This window comes from Molothrus aeneus, chromosome 17, assembly GCF_037042795.1.
Source record: "Molothrus aeneus isolate 106 chromosome 17, BPBGC_Maene_1.0, whole genome shotgun sequence".
Taxonomy (NCBI): domain Eukaryota; kingdom Metazoa; phylum Chordata; class Aves; order Passeriformes; family Icteridae; genus Molothrus; species Molothrus aeneus.
This window is the reverse complement of record NC_089662.1, coordinates 14923408-14944164: the sequence shown is the minus strand read 5'-3', so window position 1 is coordinate 14944164 and position 20757 is coordinate 14923408. Positions and strand designations below refer to the sequence as shown.

The 20757-nt window shown below is 51.6% G+C and overlaps 1 protein-coding gene, 1 long non-coding RNA gene and 3 other non-coding genes across 6 annotated transcripts; all 5 read left to right on the top strand.

Annotated features, from left to right (window-relative positions):
• The first annotated feature begins 1922 nt into the window (after window positions 1-1922).
• On the top strand, window positions 1923-5830 carry LOC136563906 (uncharacterized). Of its 2 annotated transcripts, none has more exons than XR_010784657.1 (5): window positions 1923-1941; window positions 2329-2439; window positions 3249-3382; window positions 4168-4304; window positions 5287-5830. It is a non-coding gene; the product is annotated as an uncharacterized lncRNA (long non-coding RNA). The 2 variants fall into 2 exon arrangements; XR_010784658.1 differs by lacking the exon at window positions 1923-1941 and adding an exon at window positions 2221-2240.
• On the top strand, window positions 2176-2260 carry LOC136564122 (small nucleolar SNORD12/SNORD106). The gene has a single exon (XR_010784682.1). It is a non-coding gene; the product is annotated as a small nucleolar SNORD12/SNORD106 (small nucleolar RNA).
• Window positions 3058-3148, top strand: LOC136564120 (small nucleolar SNORD12/SNORD106). Its single transcript, XR_010784680.1, has one exon. It is a non-coding gene; the product is annotated as a small nucleolar SNORD12/SNORD106 (small nucleolar RNA).
• On the top strand, window positions 4006-4096 carry LOC136564121 (small nucleolar SNORD12/SNORD106). Its single transcript, XR_010784681.1, has one exon. It is a non-coding gene; the product is annotated as a small nucleolar SNORD12/SNORD106 (small nucleolar RNA).
• A 5380-nt stretch (window positions 5831-11210) lies between the features above and the next one.
• On the top strand, window positions 11211-13669 carry LOC136564107 (somatomedin-B and thrombospondin type-1 domain-containing protein-like). The gene is made up of 6 exons (XM_066561880.1): window positions 11211-11409; window positions 11625-11819; window positions 12290-12368; window positions 12417-12433; window positions 12865-12949; window positions 13533-13669. Exons 1-6 carry the CDS (start codon window positions 11211-11213, stop codon window positions 13648-13650), a joined length of 693 nt encoding a protein of 230 aa, XP_066417977.1. The 3' UTR covers window positions 13651-13669.
• Window positions 13670-20757: the final 7088 nt, after the last annotated feature.

Here is a 20757-nt window from a genome sequence, read left to right as displayed (position 1 = left end):
TTAGATTTCTTCATAGTCAGTTCTGGTTTTAAAGGAACCCTGAACATAAAAATGTAGCAGTTAAGAGGATGGCACATGAAACATTTGTTTAGCAATTCAAGAACAGTTCATCTTTTCCCATCTCCCCTGCCTAGAGAAAAGAATGGTTCAGTGCTGGCACATGGGAGATGCTGACAGAATCCTTGTGAGGGCTGGCAGAGAATACAAATAAATTCTTCGGGGCTGTGGTACTTTAAAAAGAAATAAATGTCTTTCATTTACCCTAACCCTGGGCACGCCTGAGGCTGGGCAGGGCACGGGAGTGTCCCCTGATGTCCTGGGATGGGCTGTGGGGCACCAGGGCTCCCGCTGCACTGCAGGGGAACAAGGAGGAAAACTGGGACTGGAGACTTTTGCTGCCTCTTGAGAACTTCCTGAGCCCAACCAAGGAGAATAAAACCCAAAGATAAAATTGAATAAATTTAATACTAAGTTCTGCTGTAGCTGTTGACTATCTCAGACCTCCCCACCTTCCCTTCCTTGCCAAGCTAGGCAGCACAAATCACGTTTACAGTTCTTTTTGCCTTGTGCATGTGACAGGGGTTTGCGGTGTAACAAGATTAGTTTTCCCTGTAATCCTCTTAAAATGTCCTTCCTTTGATTGTCTTTTCATCTTTTGGTGTTCTGGTACTTGGATTAACAGCATTGAGATTTATTCCACAAGTCCTGTTTGATAAGCTGCTTTCAAAAATTATTTGCCTACAAACACACTTAATTTGGAAAAATCATTTTAACAGGAGCTGAATTAAGCAGTGTGTATTTTACAAACAGAAAAAAAAACAAAGCCTGGAGCCATGACAGGATTCTGAGCCAGTCTGGACCAGAGCTTCTTCCTGCAGGACACAGCTCTTCCTCTCCTGCGTTTAGTCCCCGATGCTGTAAAGGCTTCTGGCTTTGTTCCTCTCCCTGCCCGTGCCCCTGCTCCATTTCAACCCCATCTCTTCCGCTGGTGTTATTCCGGACAGAAGCTGCTGCCTTCCCCGGGCGGGCGCAGCTCGGGCTCGGGCAGCGCTGGTGGCTGCGCACGCCGCTGCCTCGGGGAACGCCTGCAGTGCCCAGGGCCGGCGTGGGCACGGCTCCCCCGGGGCCGGGGACTGCGGTCACAGCCCCTTCCCACGGCGAGTTTTTAGCTATAAAAATCACAACTCCCTTGGTGCTTGAGTTACAAACTGGGCTGCTTTCATTCAAGACACATCTTTTGCTTTCTATTTCATTCCTCACGTTAGTCAATGGCAGACGATTTAACGCAACATAATTTACCTGTCTAAAGCACCTAAAAGCCAAATACCTGCAGACAGGGGCAGGTCCCCCGACACAGCCCCGAGCCGAGAGCGGGCGCGCCCACCGCGCTTGCGGCGGCTGCGGGCTGGCAGCCACGGGGAGCACGGCCCTGATGGATGTCGGCGCTGCAGCGGCCGTGCCTTTGGACAAGGCAGAGTATCTCTTAACTGTTGTTTTTTACTTTAGTTTGTAAAAGAAAATTAAGTGTCCAAAGCCACGCTCGGCGATCCCAAAGGATACCAAACGTACCGATACCCCGAGTTCCGCTGCTCGCCCCGCTCCGCCTGCCCCGGCCGCCTTCACCCGCCCGCAACGCGGCCGGGCCTGGCCATGCGGCGCAGCGCCTGCCCCGCGCGGCACCGCGAAATGGCGGCGCCTCCCGCCCCCTCCCGCGGCTCCGAGCTCGCCACAGCGCCGGGCGGGCACCCGGGCGCCCAACCCCTCGCTGTGAGCCGGCCCCTGCTCCTGATGGAGCAGCGGCGGCTCCGCAGGGCCCCGCCCGGCATGGCGGCGATGGCGGCGCCTCAGCGCGGGCAGCGGGGCGGGCCCGGGGCGGGGCCTGCGGGGCCCATAAATTCCCTCACGCGGCTCTCCGCGGCCTCTTGCTCCGCGTCGGCCGAGGTGGGTGCGGGTACTGCGGGCAGGGAGCGTTCGGGAGTTCCCTCTGCCCCTTCCCTGGGGTGGGCCGGGCCTCTGCGGGCGGCCAGAGGCGTCTCTGTGCCCGCCCGTCGGCCGGGGCAGCGCCGCGCCGTGTGACCGCCTCGCTCCCGCCGGGCCCCGGGCCCGTCCGCCAGGGCGCCTCAGCGGGCTCCGGGCGCTCCCCCGCCGAGCTCTCGCGGAGCTCCCTGGGCGCTCGCTGGTGGAGGTGATGACTCTTTCCCCGTCAGAGCGGCAGTGTTGACTATTGCTGTCCAAGCCAGGTCGTGTCTGATGTACCAGCGAAGCGGCCGCGAGCCGGTGCTGACCGTCCGCTGCTCCCGGTGCTCACTGTGCTTTGTTTCTCCGTAGGACGGCGGAGCCCAGGGCGCCTGCGGGAGCCCCGTGCCCGGAGCTAGGCCGGCGATGAGGGCACTTCCCCGGCGTGCGCCGGCAGGCCCGAGCCTCTGCCAGGGCCAGGCGGTAAGTCTGCAAAATAGCTGTTCCGAACCGAATTAAAGCCGCACGTATTTACATTTGCTCTTTCAAAGGAGTTAGTGAGTTACACGGGCCGCGCGTTGCCAGGGTGGTGTCGCTGTAGGTAGCAGGTGTGGGTCCCTCCCGCAGGAGCCCCGCGGCAGGGGCTGCCGGGCCCCGGGACGGGCGGTGCGGGGCGGCTCCGGGCTGCCGGCCCTGGCGCTCTGCCGGCCCGGGGGCTGTGCGGGCCCTCCCTGCGCCGGCACCGCGCGGTCTCGGTGCTCATGGCCTGGGCAGAACGGCGCCTGCCGGCGGGAACGGGAGCCCCACGTGGACACCAGGCCTGGGGCTGCAAAAGGCAGTAATAATCTGTTAATCTCTTCCTGGCGCCTCTTTTTCTGTTAAATGACTTGGCTGTCTTGAACTCTGCTCTAGAACACCCATACATTGCTGTTCTCCATTTTGTGGGACTATTTCCCTGTCTTCTGTACTTGTAGAGCATGCAACCAGCCACATTTTGGGGGAAGAATTTACATTAACTCCCTCATTGCCTATAGTTCTGACAGGGAAGGTGGGTGTGTGACACAACTGCTGGGGGTGTGCAGCCGCAGCTCCTAGGGACTTGCTGGTGTAAGTGATGACTGAATTTTTTCCCCATCAGAGCGACAGTGTTGATTACTTGCTGTTCAAGCCAGATCATGTCTGATGCACCAGCAGGGAATTGCTGCTGTGTCCCACACCCTGGTGTTAACAAATGCCCAAAATATTGAAATCGGGGCCCTGATGCTGATGGTTCCCTTTGGCTTTACCCCCAGGGCACTGAAGGCAAAAGTGGGGAGTTGAACCTCGGGGAGACCTGAAGTTCAGGCTGCAGCTGACAGTGAAGAAGTGTGTGATGTGGGCAGTTGTCTGGTTTGCTCTACCATGTCTGAATCTCTAGCAAATAATGGTAAGTCTTGAAAGTAAGTGTGAATCACATTAAATTAAATTTACAAAGGAGAGGGGGACGGGGGAAAGGGAAGAAATACCTTTCTGCAAGGGAGTTGCTTCCAGTTTATCCCTCCAGACCATACTGATGAGTGTTAGCCTAGGTATTGTAGAAATGAGTACAGGGATTTTCCTCCTGCAGAAGCATTGCTTTGAGGTCCTTTGGGCCTCCCGTTCCATCGTGTCCAAAGTGAATAGCAACCAGCAGGCCAGGAAGCTGCAAGCTGCCCCCGTGAGAGCTGAGCTGGAACAGCTCTGTCCTGTGTGCTTCCCTGCTGCATTGTGTTCAGAGGGCTCGATTTAAGGGCACTGCATGGACATCCCTGGGTGATGGGCAGCCCTGAGCAGCTGCCCCAGTAGGGAGGAGGAGCCACTCTGGCTGAAGCTGTCCCTGTGGGAGGCGCTGCTGGCCCGGCTCTTGTGCCTGACCCTTGCTGGCCGGGTTAAAGGAGTGCAGAGGATTGCCAGTGTGGGCATGGCTCTGCTGCTTCCTCTGCTGTTAGCCCACAGTGCCTGCGGCTCTGCCAGGGATGTGGGAGTGTGGCACAGCTGCTGGGGGTGTGCAGCCGCAGCTCCTAGGGACTTGCTGGTGTAAGTGATGACTGAATTTTTTCCCCATCAGAGCGACAGTGTTGATTACTTGCTGTTCAAGCCAGATCGTGTCTGATGCACCAGCAGGGAATTGCTGCTGTGTCCCACACCCTGACAGGGTCTGGTGCTGACAATTCCCTTTGGCTTTACCCCCAGGGCACTGTGAGGGCAGAAGTGGGGAGTTAAACCTTGGGGAGACCTGAAGTTCAGGCTGCAGCTGACAATGAAGAGATGTGGGTGAAGACATTGTCTGGTTTGCTCCACCATGTGTGCCCCTTTGTCAGGGGAGAATGGTAAGTCTTTAATTCACCTGTGTTCACTGGGTTTAATAAAGAAAAAGAGAAATAATACCTTTTTCCAAGGAAGTTGCTTCTGCAGTGCCTTGACAAGTTAAAGTCCCTGGAGGTTTGCCAGAGTGGGGATTAGTATTGCAGAAGGGGCCCTTGTAAGTGCTAAAACCTAAGTGTCCCTGTTAAAAAAAGTTTCCTGCAGGGAAGTTCCTGTTAAAGTTTTTTCCAAAGATCTCAAATTAAGGGCAGAGAGGTCTGAAAGATTTCAATTCAACTTCAAGGGCATAAATGTAATGTTTTTGTCTTGTCCTGTTTAAGCATGTTAAAACAAGGTACTTCTTGCAGAGTCTGGGAGCTTTTGTTCTTTATAGTTTTTGGGTTCACTCCCCCCAATGGGAGGTTCTCAATGTCTTAAAAAGTGGATGGAAGTCATGCTTTCAGCAATGTGTCTGTTTGCAAGAGAAGGATTGCTTTTGGTGTTCTTCTGTTACTTGAAGATAAACTATGTGACATCTGAAAATCTGTCTGTCTGGTTAGCATTTCACTAATTTTTTTAGAAAATGTGTGTAACAGAACTTCATCAGATCATCAGCTGTTGCCGCTGGCTTGCCCAGTTCCAGCCTCATGTTGCTGTTGAGAGCAGCTGCTCTGTCTCCAGGGAGGCTGAAGTCTCCCAAGAGCAGGATTGTGCCCTCTCTCAGCAAAAGGATGCGAGTACTCAGTTCAGATGGTGGAGCTGGTTGAGCTTGACTGAATGTTTCTCTGGCCCTCTCTGCCCTGTTAGTTCCTGTCAAGTCTTGCCCTAAAAGCTCCCACAGTGCAGTTTGAGTTCATCCTGTTTAGAGTGCTTGGCAAGGAGGAAACTCCTCTTTAGAGAGTAGCTGTTGTCTAGTGGTGTTTATGGGGGCTGGAGTGCATTTGAAAGCTGTATATTTGCTGTTTGTGGTAGAGTGGATAGACAGAATGTTGTCTGTTCTCTTGACAGGTTGAGATTTACAAAAAGTTGTCCTGGGCCCTGCTGGAGTTTGAGTGTTCTGCTGCTCCCATGCTGCTGCCTGGGATCCTCATTCAAGCCACAGCATTCCCATACCCTGCAATAGCTCTGACCTCTCAAAGCCGTCAGGAGTGATGAATTTGTGTCCTGCCAGCTTAGACAGAGGGTGTTACATTTTCTGTCCCCTGGGTACAAAGCATGTAACTGGAGTGGATTCTGGAACTTGCTGCATGTTTAATGCAGTTGGATGCTTTTGTCTGCAGGGGCTGCATTCCCTGCCTGGCACAGATCATGTCCTGCCATAGCATGCAAGTCAAGGAAGCCTTTCCTGGGAGCAGCTGTCAGCTGTTGGGAGGATGGATGGCCTTGTGTGTAAGGAGGGGAGTCAGGGCTTGGTTCTCCCCTGGCATCCTGAAAGCTGCAGTGTTGTATCCCTGGCAGCCTGTGAAGTGGGCAAGGCGTGTCTGGGATGCTGCAGCACAGTGTGTTTCTGTACTGTTGGAAGCCTGGTTTTAATAAAATCTTGAGTAATGGGTTGGTTTGGCTGGTAACTGAAATTCTCTTGACCCACATTTAGCAGCTCATTCCTGGATCTCCCGGTGGTTTGGGAAGTTGGAGAGCACAGCACCAGTGTGCTGCTGTGAGTGGTGCTGGGGCTGCCTCAAGCCAAGAGCTATGTCATGGCAACAGAGCTCCACACACCCTGGAGCAGGAGTGCTTGGCTGAGGCTGTGGCTGCCGCTGTGCTGCAGGTCTGGGGAGAGGTGCAGCCTGCTCATCTGCGTAATTACTCAGTTTCAGTGGTTCTGGGATGGGGCTTGAGGTGTCTTGAGCTGAAAGTGGCCTTTGGCATGTGTGCTTAGTGAGAAACAGCAATGATGGAGAATCGGCTACTATTCAACATTCAAAGCAGTCTTCAATTAAATTGAGTAGAGATTTTTCTTATTCAATTAATGCAAGCAGCCTGATCTCTTAAAACTGCTTACTGGTGAGGGACCAGAACTGCTGCTAATACAATTACTTTCATTAATGTAATGAGCAGACCTACCAGCAGACATTCTGTAGGAGGAGAGAGTGCTTGTCCAGTGGGAGCTGGAGAGACGTGCAGCTGAAACATGTTCTTGGCATGTTCTATTGCCTCTGCAAGAGCAGTTGCTCAGGTCAGGTTTCAAGCTCTGCTGCTCTTGCAGGTATGCATCAGGATGAAATTTGAAACTTGGTAGGTTACTAAACCACCGTGGTTGGTAAATTACTAATCCTAGGCAACCCTTGAATGCTGCAGGGATGGTTTGGGCACCCGGGGGCCGGGGTTTGGGCACCCGGGGGCCGGGGTTTGGGCACCCGGGGCGGCGTTTGGGTACCCGGGGCGGGGTTTGGGCACCCGGGGGCCGAGGTTTGGGTACCCGGGGGCCGAGGTTTGGGCACCCGGGGGCCGGGGTTTGGGCACCCGGGGGCCGGGGTTTGGGCACCCGGGCCGGGGTTTGGGCACCCGGGCCGGGGTTTGGGCACCTGCAGCGGTGCTGCGGCCGCGGGGGCGCCGTGCCCGGCCCGCAGGGGGCGCTGTGCTGCCGCTGCTGACCCTCAGGACGCCGGCCCGGCCCGCGGGCACCCGGAGCCCCCCAAATCTGCCGCGGGGTCCCCAGCGCCCCCCAGACCCATCACGGTGTCCCCAGAGCCCCCCAAATCTGCCGCGGTGTCCCCAGAGCCCCCCAGACCCATCACGGTGTCCCCAGAGCCCCCCAAATCTGCCGCGGTGTCCCCAGAGCCCCCCAGACCCACCGCGGTGTCCCCAGAGCAGCTGTGACAGAACCTCTTGGGGTGTGGGGAGCTGCTACAGACACTGCTTGGGCTGTAGCAGCCATGAGGGACAGACAACCCCCTTAGAAAATCTCTTAAAATTCCTTCACACAATGCAGAGGTGGGCGCTGGGAACATCCAGAGAGTGCTTTGGTAAGAGGTGGGGATGAGGAGGTTTAGCTCTGAGTTTAAAGCAGCCTGACTTTCACTGGCCCTGGCCAGCTCCGGAGTTTGTGCGCTGGATGGTTTGAATGCGGGGATGGAGCTCAGGTGTCTCTGGATCCAGGCTGGCCTGCAGCTGCTCCTGCGCCAGGAGGGCTCCCTGCAGCAGAGCCACACTGGGCCTGCTCTGGGGGCTCTGCAGGGCTGGGGCCAGGCCCAGCTCTCCGCTCCATCAGCTGTACAGAAACAGACCTTGCTGTTGGGACTTGTGTAACTTTCTAAACTGAAGCCTGGAGTCACTCACTGGGCTGGTATGTTTAAGCAAATGTTTACTTTTCTCAAACAGATCTGTTTCTTGGTGCCATGAGCATTTAGAGAAAAATAGCACAGATTATTTCTCTGTCTGATGTTGCTTTTAATAGAAATTTTCATACATAAGGGAGAGTTTTAACATTTGTATTCCCAAAGACCCAGGCATATTTTGACTGCATGGTGATTATTAAATTCTTTTTAGACCTGTGTGTTAGCTGCTGCATTAGTTTATAGCAAAGCACAGCCCATTACTAATTGTTGCTTCTAAAGACTGTGTTCCTCTCTGTTCAGTGATAAGATTATATGACACATCAGCTGTGTTGACAGGCTTGACATTACCATGGACAGCCAGTGAAGCACAATATGAGTTTGTGAGCACCCAGGGAACATCCAGATTTTGGGACCCTTAGTCTGCTCCAGGCAGTAAGAAGACTTTGTTTTGAAGCAGAGCATTTCTGTCTCATACAGCATCCACTGTTTTAAACAGATGTTCTGCAGCTATAGCTTTTAGACTATTAGACTCTTCCGCACTTCTTGGCAGGTCCCTTGCAGTGGTGGAGATGTTACTCAGGTCAGTCCTGTGGTTTTATGCTGATGTGGTCTAGATGTGACTTCTTTTGTCATTCTGATGGGAATGGTGTCATCCAGTTTTGGGAAAAGCAACCAAAGAAAGCTCTTACCTTGTTTCTCTATGATGTCCAGCTACTGAACAATAGCTGTGAGCTCTGTAGGCAGCTCTGGTCATTCAGGCAAAGGCCTTCCTTTACTATCCATAGCACAAGTTATCTGACTTGTCAAGAATTTCTGGTGATCCCCTCACTGTAGAACGTGTGTTGGGACTCATGGGCCAAGTCCTGCAGGCAGCAGAATAAATGGTGAGCCTACCAGAATTCCCAGAGAGCTGCACTTGGTTGTCTGCCTATGTAAACTTGAGATCCCAGGGCAAAGACAGTTCCGAAGAACCTGGAGGAGAAGGTGCAGTTACCTGTTTTCCCTAATGGTTACCATCCTCTGCTTGTATTGCTCTTAAAACTTCTATGGTGACCAACTATTCTTTCCATCAACGAAGAATGCCCCTTTTTATACTACAGTGAACACCCCCTGGTGTTCCCAAGGACATCCCTGCAAGCTGTTCTGCTCCTGAGCCTCTCCCTGTATGACAGACTAGCCACATTTCCTTTCTGTAAAAGCACACTTGCTTGGCTCCCCACAGGGCCAGCAGACCCACCCAGACTTGGCAATTTGTCTTGCAAGAAATCTGTTGGTGGTTCAGCGTGTCTTGGGCCGTGTTTCCTTGGCATCTTTAGAGCCTGTCAGGGGAAAAAACCCCAAACCCTAAAAAATCCCCAGGGCTATGTCAAACCAGAACAAGGGAGAGCTGCTTTCACTCTGGGAATGTAAGACAAGAAACAAAGTTTGCTCTCAGGAGCTTGCTGGGCATCTCCTTCTGAGATGCCTGGATGGGATCCAATTTTCCTAGCCACACAGGCCAGTCAAAATTGCAGTATTTATGTAGACCCATAGCTTTCTAAAGCTAAATTTCATTCAGTCTGTGTATCTCAGAATAAGGTGAAGGCATTCCTTGTAGCTCAGCTGTTGGCAGGGGGATGTGGAGCAGGGCAGCATGAATGCTGGTCCTGGGAGCTGTGCACTGTGAGTGCCCCATGAGTGTGCTCTGTCAGTGGGTGCTGGCCCTGGAGCTGTGCTCTGTCACTGGGTGCTGGAGTGGGAGCTGTGCACTGTGAGTGCCCCATGAGTGTGCTCTGTCACTGGGTGCTGGCCCTGGAGCTGTGCTCTATCACTGCCCCACAAGTGTTGGCCCTGGAGCTGTGCTCTGTGAGTGCCCCATGAGTGTGCTCTGTCAGTGGGTGCTGGCCCTGGAGCTGTGCTCTGTCACTGGGTGCTGGAGTGGGAGCTGTGCACTGTGAGTGCCCCATGAGTGTGCTCTGTCACTGGGTGCTGGCCCTGGAGCTGTGCTCTGTCACTGGGTGCTGGAGTGGGAGCTGTGCTCTGTTGGTGCCCCTCAGGGAATTGCACAAGAGCCGCGCCCACCTCTGCATTGTATGAAGGAATCAGCTGGGTAATGCAATCTCCTTGGGAATGTCCTTCCTGCTCTAGATCAAGAAGGAGACATGCCTTGGTTAAATGACTTACCCGAGGTCACACAGTGAGTGACTCATTGCCAGAGGCAGGAATTAACATGGTATCTTTAAATTCCAGCTTCCTGGATACCATAGCTACTGATTTCTAGTGCTCTTCTCTTTCCTCTCCCAGTCTTTAGCCTTTATGCCTCTTGCTCACTGAAGGATTCGCCACATGTGTGATTTCCAAGCTGACAATATCTGACCACTGCCAAGAAAATGAGATGCCTGTTCTTTGCTGCAGACATCTAGTGATATACAAAGAAGCTAGCGTTCTATTTCTTATCTTTTTGGAACATTTTACCATGTTATGCCCAAGCTGATGCACTGCCAGGTTTCCTCTGTGCCCATGCCTCCAAAATTATACATGCTGAATGTGTTAACCTGGCCTCTTATGTTATTTTCTGTTTTTCTAGAAACATCTTTGCTGCAGTTTCCCTGAAGTTGGAACACTGTCCATACCCAGTCTTAGTACAATAGCATAATCACTTGCAAAAAAAAAAAAAAGTCAGTGGGTGGGTTTTATAAATCCCAATTCAATGTTCAGCAAGGTATAACATCTGTTGTGATCAATATTTTAGAGCAAGCCTCTTGGATTAAAAAGTTACAGTAAAGCCCTTTGCTTTGTACTGAATAGCTAAATAATTCACAGGAGTGGCTGTAATCTCTCTAAGCTTCTTGCATTTCAAATCAAGAAGAAAATTCAGGATAATTCTTTAGAGAGGTAGCATAGCCAGCTGGATCATTGTCCTTAGGAGCTGCTGTACTGGCAGTGAAGTACTTTCTGTTTTTCATGGCTCCTGAGGTATGCTGGAGTCAAATCCAGCAAAAAAAAATTGGTCTCCTCTCTCATCTGTTTTTGATCATAATACGTCAATAATCTGGTGGGTAAATGACAGCAGTCAGGGATGAAAAGTTTTTGGTTTGAGGAGTCCACAGAAAGGGACTGCGGGGTGTGCAGCCAGCGTGGGGCGGCACGGAGGGGCAGGAGCTGAGGGCACGGAGGGGCAGGAGATGAGGATGCAGAGGGGCAGGAGCTGAGGGCACGGAGGGGCAGGAGATGAGGGCGCAGAGGGGCAGGAGATGAGGGCACGGAGCGATGGGAGCGGCACGGAACAGGCAGGAGATGAGGGCGCAGAGGGGCAGGAGATGAGGGCACGGAGGGGCAGGAGATGAGGGCACGGAGGGGCAGGAGATGAGGGCACGGAGGGGCAGGAGCTGAGGGCACGGAGGGGCAGGAGCTGAGGGCACGGAGGGGCAGGAGATGAGGGCACGGAGCGATGGGAGCGGCACGGAACAGGCAGGAGATGAGGGCGCAGAGGGGCAGGAGATGAGGGCACGGAGCGATGGGAGCGGCACGGAACAGGCAGGAGATGAGGGCGCAGAGGGGCAGGAGATGAGGGCACGGAGGGGCAGGAGCTGAGGGCGCAGAGGGGCAGGAGCTGAGGGCGCAGAGGGGCAGGAGATGAGGGCGCAGAGGGGCAGGAGATGAGGGCACGGAGCGATGGGAGCGGCACGGAACAGGCAGGAGATGAGGGCACGGAGCGATGGGAGCAGCACCTGCTGCCTGCCCGGCCCCGGCCGCGACCGCGGCTGCCTGAGCGCCGGCCGGCGGCCCGACGGCTCCTCCGGGCCCTGCTACTGCGACCAGGCGTGCGCCCGCACCCTCGACTGCTGCCACGACTACGCACGGACCTGCCCAGGTGAGCGGCTGCGGCCGGCACCGCTGGGCTCAGCGGCACCTGTGGGCAAGGAGGGGGAGCCTGGAGAAGAACTGCTGAGAACTGCCCAAGACAACCATGGGAGAGCTCTGAAATAAGGAAGGATGTGCTGAGCTATGTCAAAAAGTGTTATTTCTGCAGCAGGCATTTCACTGGCATCACTCCTGTAACCTTCCACATCCCCGTTCTTCCTCCAGCGATCCCCTGTGTGGTATCTCAGTGGAGTGCCTGGAGTGGCTGTGCAGAGCCTTGCAGGACAGCCTGTCGAGTCCGGACGAGGTACATCATCCCGGAGCCCAGGAACGGGGGAGAAGCATGTCCTGCTCTGGAGGAGAGGGCTGGCTGTGTGCAGTACTGGACTCAGCAGGGCACAGAGTGCCAGCAGTCCCTCAGTAAGTCCACTGAAAAGTGCCTGGATAGACCTGGGGAGGACTCTGGTTTGGGTCAGCAGAGCTGTTTTTTCCTCTGTTTGAAGGATTGCTTTTAGACAGTGGTGTGTTTGCTGTGGGCCTGCCTGGGCTAATTGAGAACTGAGCTCTTCACACAGGAGCTTAAGCACATCCTTCCTAGGACAGTGGTGGAAGTGGTGCCTTCCATTTGCTGTGATCCACTTTTGTGTCTGCTGTGCTCTCACTTATACAAGTGCAAATCTCTGGAAATTTTGGTGAGATTGGCAGATTTATGTCTGTTTAAAACTTCTGTGAGTGAGTGTTGCACACTTTTTTTTTCATATATATATTTTTATTTCTAAAGCTAAAACCCTATGAGATTAAAAGCCCATCTTTTCTGTTTTACAGACATCACGAGCCTTAGAGCAGCATTGCCACTGACACTGTGTACCCTTTCTCTTTGGTATACACAGTCCCAGCATTGATAACTATGGGGGGGTTTGGAAAAGCGAGGAAGAAAAGAGCTGCAGCTGATGGCAGTGAAAGGGCAGGGTAAGTTGGAGGTTCTGGCTCAGGGACTCCGCTGTGCTCCACCCGCAGAGCCTCGCTGGTTGCAGGTGGGAGAGCATCACGAGGAAAACCTTCACACACCAAATTTTAGCTCCCATCACAACCTGCTCTACAAAATCCATTCTAAGTAACTGAGGGGAGACAATAGAGGAAATGTGGCTCAGCAAGTGGATACCAGACTTGGAATTAGATTAGTCAAATGCTTGACCAGTCTGTGTCCCTATTGGCAAAAACAGATGCCAGTCATACCTGGTACTTTTTATATGTTAGCTGAAAGCCTCAGCAGAGTAGTTTTATTCCCTGTTTAACCTTGTCAAAATGCAGGTACGTGACACGTTCTGCCTTGATGACCTTGGAGGGGGTATTTTTTGGTTTGGTTTGGTTGTTAATCAGAGGTCTGTGGTGCGGCAGGCGCGTGCTGCCCGGGCAGCCCTGTGCCCGCAGTTTGAGCTGAGTTTGAGTGGCTGTTGTGCTGCAGGTACTGCGTGGAGTTCCGGCTGGTGTCCCTGGCACAGCCGGCCCTGCATGAGCGGGCTCGGGGAGGGGCTGCGGGTCTGCGTGGAGTGCGAGCCCCCAGCCCTGTGCTGCCGCGGGGACGGCGCCGACAGCCCCCGCTGAGAGCTTTACCCTTGGTTTGCTGGGGAATTTCTGATTCTTCTCCCTTGAGCCTCTTGTTTCAGGGTCACAGGGCACTGCATGCAGCTCTGGAGAAATCAGGGGTCTTTGGGCTCTCTGTGGGCAGCTCTCTGCACAGGGCAAGAGTTGATCCAGTTGTGGTAGCTGTGCTTCTCCAGGGGTCAGGGATGGGAGATATTGATGTGAGAAACTTCCTTAAACCTTAAACCATAAAATCCTTAAATCCAAATCCTTAAATGATAAAATCTGGCAAGGGGCACAGTGCTACAGAAAAATGTCTGTTCCTGTCACCGTTAGGTTTTACTTCACATTATTACAACCTGTGACCCTCTCTGTGGCTGCTCCTGCTTTACCGTGTAGAGAGGCAGAATCGGGTCCATGGAGTAAAAGGGGATGTTATCAGACTAAATGGGATTTGCTGGGTGATTTAAGCGCTATTGTACCTGGCGGTGACTGCCCTGCAGGGGAGGCGCCCCTCATTTTCTCTCACCTGTAATGACTGTGTTTCAGGAATCAGCTGCTGCACTGGCAGGCGGTGGGGAACCATCGATGCAAGGGAACCTGGAGGAGAATTCGCCGACTGGACACTTGTTCCAGCCCTTCTGTTCGCAGTTTCTTGTTCATCTGACGTCTCCTGGCAGTCCCAGCAAGCCCCAGTATGCGGCAGCCAGAGCAGGGACTGCTCCGTGTCAGAGCCTTTGCTCTCCCTGCCTTTCCAGAGGTGCTGGCTGGACAGGGCCAGGGCCACCTGGAGTCCTCTCTGTCTCTGTGTGTGCTCCTCAGCTTCCAAGGAAATCAGGCTGGGAATTGCCAATCTCTTTTTTCCCTGAGAGAATCTTCTCTGACCTTGATGACTTCTTGCAATTCCTCCTTTCTTGAAATGAATGAGAATTTACCAAATATCAAATCAAACAAAAAAGGCCATAAGAAGCCAGATTTAATTATTATTTTTTTAAAGTCTTAATGAAGAATCAACAATGCAAAATAAATTAATCCAAGTGCCTTCTTTTTGTGGCAACAGAACTTTGTGGATACTTCCTGCTCGTGCTTGTGATTCTGTTCCTTCTATTTTCATCCTCCCTGGTCTCATAATTTCATTTGGCCCTCAGTCTTAGAGAGGGTTGATTTTGTGCTGCTGAGGTAATGACAGAACTTAGTAATGTGCTTGTCAAGTCTGTGAGAATAGGGACAAACTGGCCCTTGATTCAGCTTCAAGGAACATCTCTGAGTTGGCCCAAAATGCAATGCAGTCTCCTGGGGCTCTAAATAGGAAGTCAGCTCAGCTGTGCCAGGAGGGCTGACTATAGCCTTGTGCTTTTGACTGGGAAATACTTGAAATATTTTCCTTATATTCTGCTTACTAATATTAATACTTTTCTATAAATGAAAATAAAGAAGACTGGGGATATTCCCCCAATGTCTGTCTGTTTGATTAATCTGTGTAGTGCCATCTCTTTAGCTTCTTAACCTAATTTGTTCCAGGCAGGAGCTCTCTGCAGTGTGAGATTGAGGTCATTCTGTTTGTCACACCCGGGTGAGTGGCTGGGGCTGGCTCCAGGAGAGTTTTAATGCTCAGCTCCAACTCTAGTCTGGAACTGGACCACAAACCCCTCTAATGACCATGCTGAAGATCTTGCAGGGAGACACCAAGGGGCACTGTGGATTTGTGCTGCAGATGCTGAGGTGTGTGGGGAGCCAGGAGAGCTCTGGGAGCACCTGAAGCCTTTGGTAGGACTGCCAGGCCTTTCCTCCTTTCACCGTGGCCTGAAGATGCAGGAGTATGAAAGATTTAGCCCCCAAGGGACCCTCCCAGCAGCCGTGTTTCTGCACAGACTGTCACTTGATGACACAAAACATTGCAAATCTCTGCATCAGCACATCCTAAAAAGGGCTGTGCAGTGTGCTGGCTTCACCTCCACACCTGGTGTGGCTGTACAAACAGATCCTGTTGGTAAATTCCTGGGGGAGGTGTGTGAGAGAGAGCAGGAGCGAGCCTTTTGAGTAGAAGGCAATGAAGTTGTCAGATCTCTTTCCCTGCAAATGAAAATCAGCCGATGGTGTTGACACATACTGGGTCCTGCCTGTTTCCCTTTAGGAGTCTTATCACCATTCATCATTATGATCTCCATAATTTCTACTACCTGGGTTTTGGAAAAAGTGAAACTTGGGAAACCCAAAGCAAAGCGCTGCTGGGAAAATCTGTGTGCTGTGAGCAAGCAGGGCAGCCCCGCCGGGGAGAGGCTGCTCGGGAGGCTGAGCCGCTCCATGACGACGCTGAGAGCCTCCCCCGCTGGGCAGCAGCAGGAGCTGGGGCCATCCCCAGAGCCCCGGGGCTGCCAGGGTGCAGCACTGCCCTGGTGCCCGGGCTGCTCCCCCTGCACCCGCCCGGCCCCGCACAAACAGCGAAAATCGCACGGCACCGCCGTCGGACTCAGGCAAAAGCAGAATTAAACTCAGCTGATGTTCCTACACCTCCTCCTGCTCTCCAGCTGAGGATCTCAATTTTTAATGATGGAAAGTCAAGCAAAAAATCCAGATCCTTTTACAGCCTGCTGAAGAACCCATGTGATTTTCTTTTGCAGAGAAATCTTTCACTGACATGGGATGGAGAAAGAGAGAGGCCATGGGGGAATTGTTCTTTTCCTCACCCTAACCCTGTAATGTCCAGCCTGGGACTAAGCAGTTTTCTTCTGCATTTGAAACAGGTGGTGTTTACCATTTTTTACATGGTATCTTCATAGGCCCATCAGCTCCCTGAGTGTCCTGGTATGCGGGATTGCATTCACCTGAAGAATGAGGATCTGCTTCCTTCCATCAGGAAAGAGCCCTGGCACATTTAGAAACAAAAGATAAAATATGCCCAGAAATGGAGCCAAAGGTAAAGAAAAAGAACAACAAAAAATTTAATTTTCTTAAAGAGCTGTGTTGTTCTAATGACAAACTGTTCCTTCTGTGAGTTGAGCATATTCTGTTAGCAATACTTCTCCATAACTGAGACTATTCTGTTATCTCTAGCTTTCCAAATATTTTTTGTCCTTTATTCTTAATTTTGAATATTTTGAGTCTTTAAGTATTAAGATCACTGACTCTCTCTTCTTTTTTTTTCTTTTTCTGTTTTTTTTTTTTTTTGGTTGGTTTTTTGTTTGTTTGTTTGTTTGTTTGTTTGTTTGGGGTTTTTTTTGGTTTTGTTTTTTTTTTAAAGAACACTCGTCCCCCAAAAGGTTTGAGTAGCAAATGTTCATTATTGCTACCTGGCCTTATCTGAAAATGTCAATAATTTGGTATCAGGCTCAGCACTTTGATGTCTCACAAGCAGTGCCAGCTGCAGCAGGTGGCAAGGCTGGGACTCTGCTGCCCTGTTCGGCTCCTGGCCTCTTACAAACTGCAGCTCTTCTCTGTTTCACCTTCTCAGCTGTCAAACCTCAGCATTCCTCGGGTGCAGGGCCCCTCAGGAAGATGCTCTGGACGCTCATCCTGTCCTGCATCTGCATGCAGCGAGCAGCTCCTCCAGCCTCTCCCCGATCTCATTAAAGCTCTGGTTTTAGCAGTTGGGGATTTGTACATTTTTTTTGTTGTTGTTGCTGCTACTGCTGGTTTTCTGCATCACCACTCATTCTTATAATTAAAGTGACAGCTCTTGAACTAGTGTGTCAAAACAGCATGATTTAGTCAGAAAAGTACTGGGAAGATCATCTCTAATCAGACAACAGTGATTCATGTTTAACTAGGTGAAGGCAAACCCTGGATCCTGCTGGTGCCTGGAGGAGCCTCCCCAAGGACAGGGTGTTGGCAGCAGCTTGCACACCTGGGCCCCACTGCTGGGGCTTATGGTGGAAACTGTTTAACATGGTTTGTGCTTGTGTCAGGGCTGCAGCTGACAGCTCTGAACCTTAGCAAAGCTTTTCAGACTGATTTTCTAGAAGTTGTAAGGAAAAAACCAAAAAAAGAAATGTAAAGGAAATTATTTTGGTTTGAAAATCAATTGCTATTTCCCATTTGGCTGGAAATTCCTTGTTTCCAGAAGTCCAAGCTCTTTGTTCCCTGGTCTCTTGGCATCACAAACCAGATAAGCCAATCCTGAAGGAATCTCAGTGCAGAAAAGTCAAGTGTGGATGATGTTTGCAGCCACTGGAATGTGCATCTCCCCTGTGCTGTGTGGGGCAGGAGGGGCACAGGGCTGGGCGAGCATCCCGAGAGCTTCTGACTCTGCTTGCTCCTACTCCCAGCCTTAATCCTGGCCAAGTTCTCACCCTTCCTCCTGCTCTTTCTGCTCTGTGCTCTGCTGGCTGCAGCCCCCAGGGCTGTGGATACCCAGTACATGCACATCTATCTGTGTGTCATTGCTGTTTGTGTAAATGCCCCGTGGCCCCATGACAGCTGCACATGGGGAGGCCTTTGAATCAGTCCTGATTACAGTGGCTGCTCTCCAGCATCCTGGTCTGTAGGGTACAAGCATCCTGGATTAATGGCAATATTTTTATATTGCCTTAAATAAACTTCCATTCTTGACCAGAGTGTTTTACTTCATTACATGGGAATGTTAAATGCAGTATTTATCTGCAGAGCTATGCAATCTTACAATAACATTTGATGCTGCTTAGATTAAAGGGCTCTGGTTTCAAGGGCAGAAAGGATTTCTAGCTGGAAGGAACCAGCCCTTCAGTGCTTAGGTACCACATAGCAGGAACCTGAGCTCCCAGTTCATTTCCCAGGAAATTTCCCAGCACTGAAGTCACCGACCTTTGTGAGGGGATCACTGGAGTGACAGACTGGTGCTGGCACCTCCTGTGCTGCTCCTGCTTCTGGGACAATGTCCTCTCCACGCTAGGGACAGGAGCTTTGATTTCAGCACAGGTGACCTGAGCTGAGAAAGAGGAGCGGGTGGGGCTGTGCTGCCCTGTGAAGGTCACTGAATTGGGAGTTTGGTCCTCAGGTGCAACAGCTGGGATAGTGCAGTGGCTCCAGGAGCGGCTTTGGGCAGCCCAAGTGCTGCGAGGATCTCTGCCAGGATGGAGGTGAGTATACATGACACTTGTGAATTGTTCAAAGAACTTAGTGGGTGGGAGAGGGAAGAAAAGGGGTGCTGAGGATGCCTTTTTTCTCCTGTGCTCTCATACAGTGGAAAGCTGATGACTGGGAGCTATTGAAATGCTTATAATTGTCTCATTAGAGACAGAAAATGTAATTAAAAGGGATAGCAATCTCTCTCCAAATTCCAAACATTGCAGTCTATCTTTGAAAGCAATTTTGGCTATTAGCACAGGTGGTAAAGTCCCAGCAATTGAACCCAATCTAATTGCTGTGTCAAACCACTAAGGAGAAAAAATGAGTTCCCTTCCAGATGCCACCAGACAGAGGTGCTGTGTGGGGAGGGGGCACAGGCAGCCCAGGCAGGAGCCCCTGAGGGCTCTGTGTGTGCCAGGGGCTCTGCAGGAGCAGCCCCCAGTGGGGCTGTCTGCAGATGGCACCGAGAGCTCTGACGGCTGCGCTCGAGCACCTCAGCCAATGCCCTCCCAGACAACAAGGAAACCACTCACACGTTCTTCAGGTTTTGCTCAGATGTGGAAGTTTCAATTCCTCATGCCGGGAAAAAGAGCATTCCTTAAATGTGCCAGCAAAACTGAGATGTGTGTGAAGGGGACAGCCGGGCAGCCAGTGGGACCCTTCCCTCTCCCAGGCACAGGAGCGCCTGGGCAGCCGGGCCCCTTTGTGTAAATGCCCTGGGGGCGTTCATCCAGGGCTGCTGTGGGCAGCCAGGGTAGGTGCAGTTAGTTCTGAGCTTTTGGTGCTCTTCACAAATTTCAGAAAGGCCTCCAATTCTCCAGAGCCTTACAGAGATTACAATAAATTTAGTTTTGTATTTCTCAGACATCACGAGATTGACCTAAATATTCAGCACGTGAAGCTTGACTTCAACACTTCATGTATTTCCTTTGAGGAAAATCTGCAAAACTCTGTTCTCTTGCTCTCCCATTGAGTTGCATGTATTGCTTTTCGTCTGGGACCAAAATGAAAAGGACTGAAGTGCAGAGAAAGAAAATCTTCCTGGGTCTTCCTTCCCCCATGCAAATGGAGCTGTGAGCATTGCTGGGGTGGAAGCCGTGGCTCTCCCCGGTCCCCCTGGCTCAGTGCTGCCCATGTGTCTCTGCAGCGAGAGCCTGATCCCACCAGTCCCTGTGGGACCCACGGCAGGCAGAGCCCCCTCTGACTCGTCCTGCTGCCCCTCTGCCAGGCGGGCCGAGAAACCTGCCCAGAAAACCACGAGTAAAGAATGAGGACTGGTGGAAGGGAGCAGCTCATGGTGGCTGAGGGTTCACCTGTGTCTCCACGGTCTCCAGGACCTCCTGTCTCAGCTCTGCAGCCTGGAGAGTGCTGAAGGGGATGGAAAGGAAGCAATCCACAAGGAAAGTAAAACAGCTAATTTTTTGTTTCATTTCTCAAGAAATAAGAGAAGATTTTTGCAGCTAATGAATTATTTCTGAAAACACTAGTATGAGCTGCAGGCAACATTAGCTTCAAGTTTCCCAATGAACAAGAACCACTTATGTACCATTTTAAAATTCTAATGTATTTTCATTTGCTGTAGCTCAACTCTAACATGACTGGAGGTCTGGAAAGAGGCCAGAAGAAGTTGCCATGTTTCCAACAGATTATTGTCTCCTCAGATGAAGCAGTGGAAAACAGTTCCTGGATCCTATTGAAGCCTGGAGCTACCAATTATCTCAGCAGAGAGGCTCCAGAGCCCTTCGTTAGCGCTGGGGATGGGCAATTTCAACTAAGCAGAAAAATTGGTTGTGTCAGAGGTTAAATAGCTCTGCTGCTGCTTAAAACCAGCTTTGCTCTGGACTTCAGAGGCACTGGGGTTTCTGCCTCCTTTTCAAAGAAGGCCTCTGGCAAATCTGGAGGCAAACCCCAGCCAGGCATGGGGGCTGGAATGCAGAGACCCACAGCCCATGATGCCCTCCTGTCCCCCTCCCACCCTGAGCTGAGCCCGGGGCACAGGAGAGGGAAGGTGCTGCTCTGGCAGAGCCTCCAGGGCTGGGTGGCTGGCATGGCACTGCTCAGTGACTGAGGGATGTGTCATCTGAGAGAAAAAGAGGAACAGATGGCAGAGGGAGTTACAGTGGGAGGAAAACCCAATTAGAAGTCCCAGCATGGTTTGTGTTGGGGATATGGATCTTATACCTTCAGTAACAGCCAGGGAAGGAGAGATACCAGGCTTTGTCACCCATGGTGGAGAAAATTCTTGTTGCAGGCAGAAAATGATATGAAAAAAACTTTGATAAAGCTTCTGGGAGATTCTTCTCTGAAGGGAGAGTGAGTGAGGGAGATATACATTAGGCAAGATGGGCTTAACATGCCCAGTGTGTGGGCTCAGTATTCCAACAGAGATTTTTTAGCTTCCCCTCCTGGAAGAATGTTTAATAGTTAAAACAGCAGCCTGAGATTTGGAAGTCTGGGAATATCCCAGATATTCCCCAGGGAATACCCCTGGAAATATCCCCAGCCCCTCCTAGCACAAGCACCTTGGCATCAGTCTTGGAGGGAGAGGGACTGGGCAAGAAAGAGTGAGAGATTTCTGGTTTTATTCCTTAAAAGAAGGGCTACAGAATGAAATAAAAATAAGAATTCCTGAATAACACGAGATCTGGGAGGATTAATGTATTTTTGCTCATTCTTTCTCACTCTTGTTTTTTTCCATTAAATTATATTTCTTCCTGGTGTTACACTCTTA

What these genes read in the sequence shown, in the direction of transcription:
- LOC136564107 (XM_066561880.1), top strand. Translation starts at nt 11,211, where the DNA reads ATGGGAGCGGCACGGAACAGGCAGGAGATGAGGGCACGGAGCGATGGG. An exon ending in AGAGTGCCAGCAGTCCCTCA is followed by an intron (nt 11,820 to 12,289) that starts GTAAGTCCACTG and finishes TGGTATACACAG; the next exon opens with TCCCAGCATTGATAACTATG. An exon ending in GGGCTGCGGGTCTGCGTGGA is followed by an intron (nt 12,950 to 13,532) that starts GTGCGAGCCCCC and finishes ACTGTGTTTCAG; the next exon opens with GAATCAGCTGCTGCACTGGC.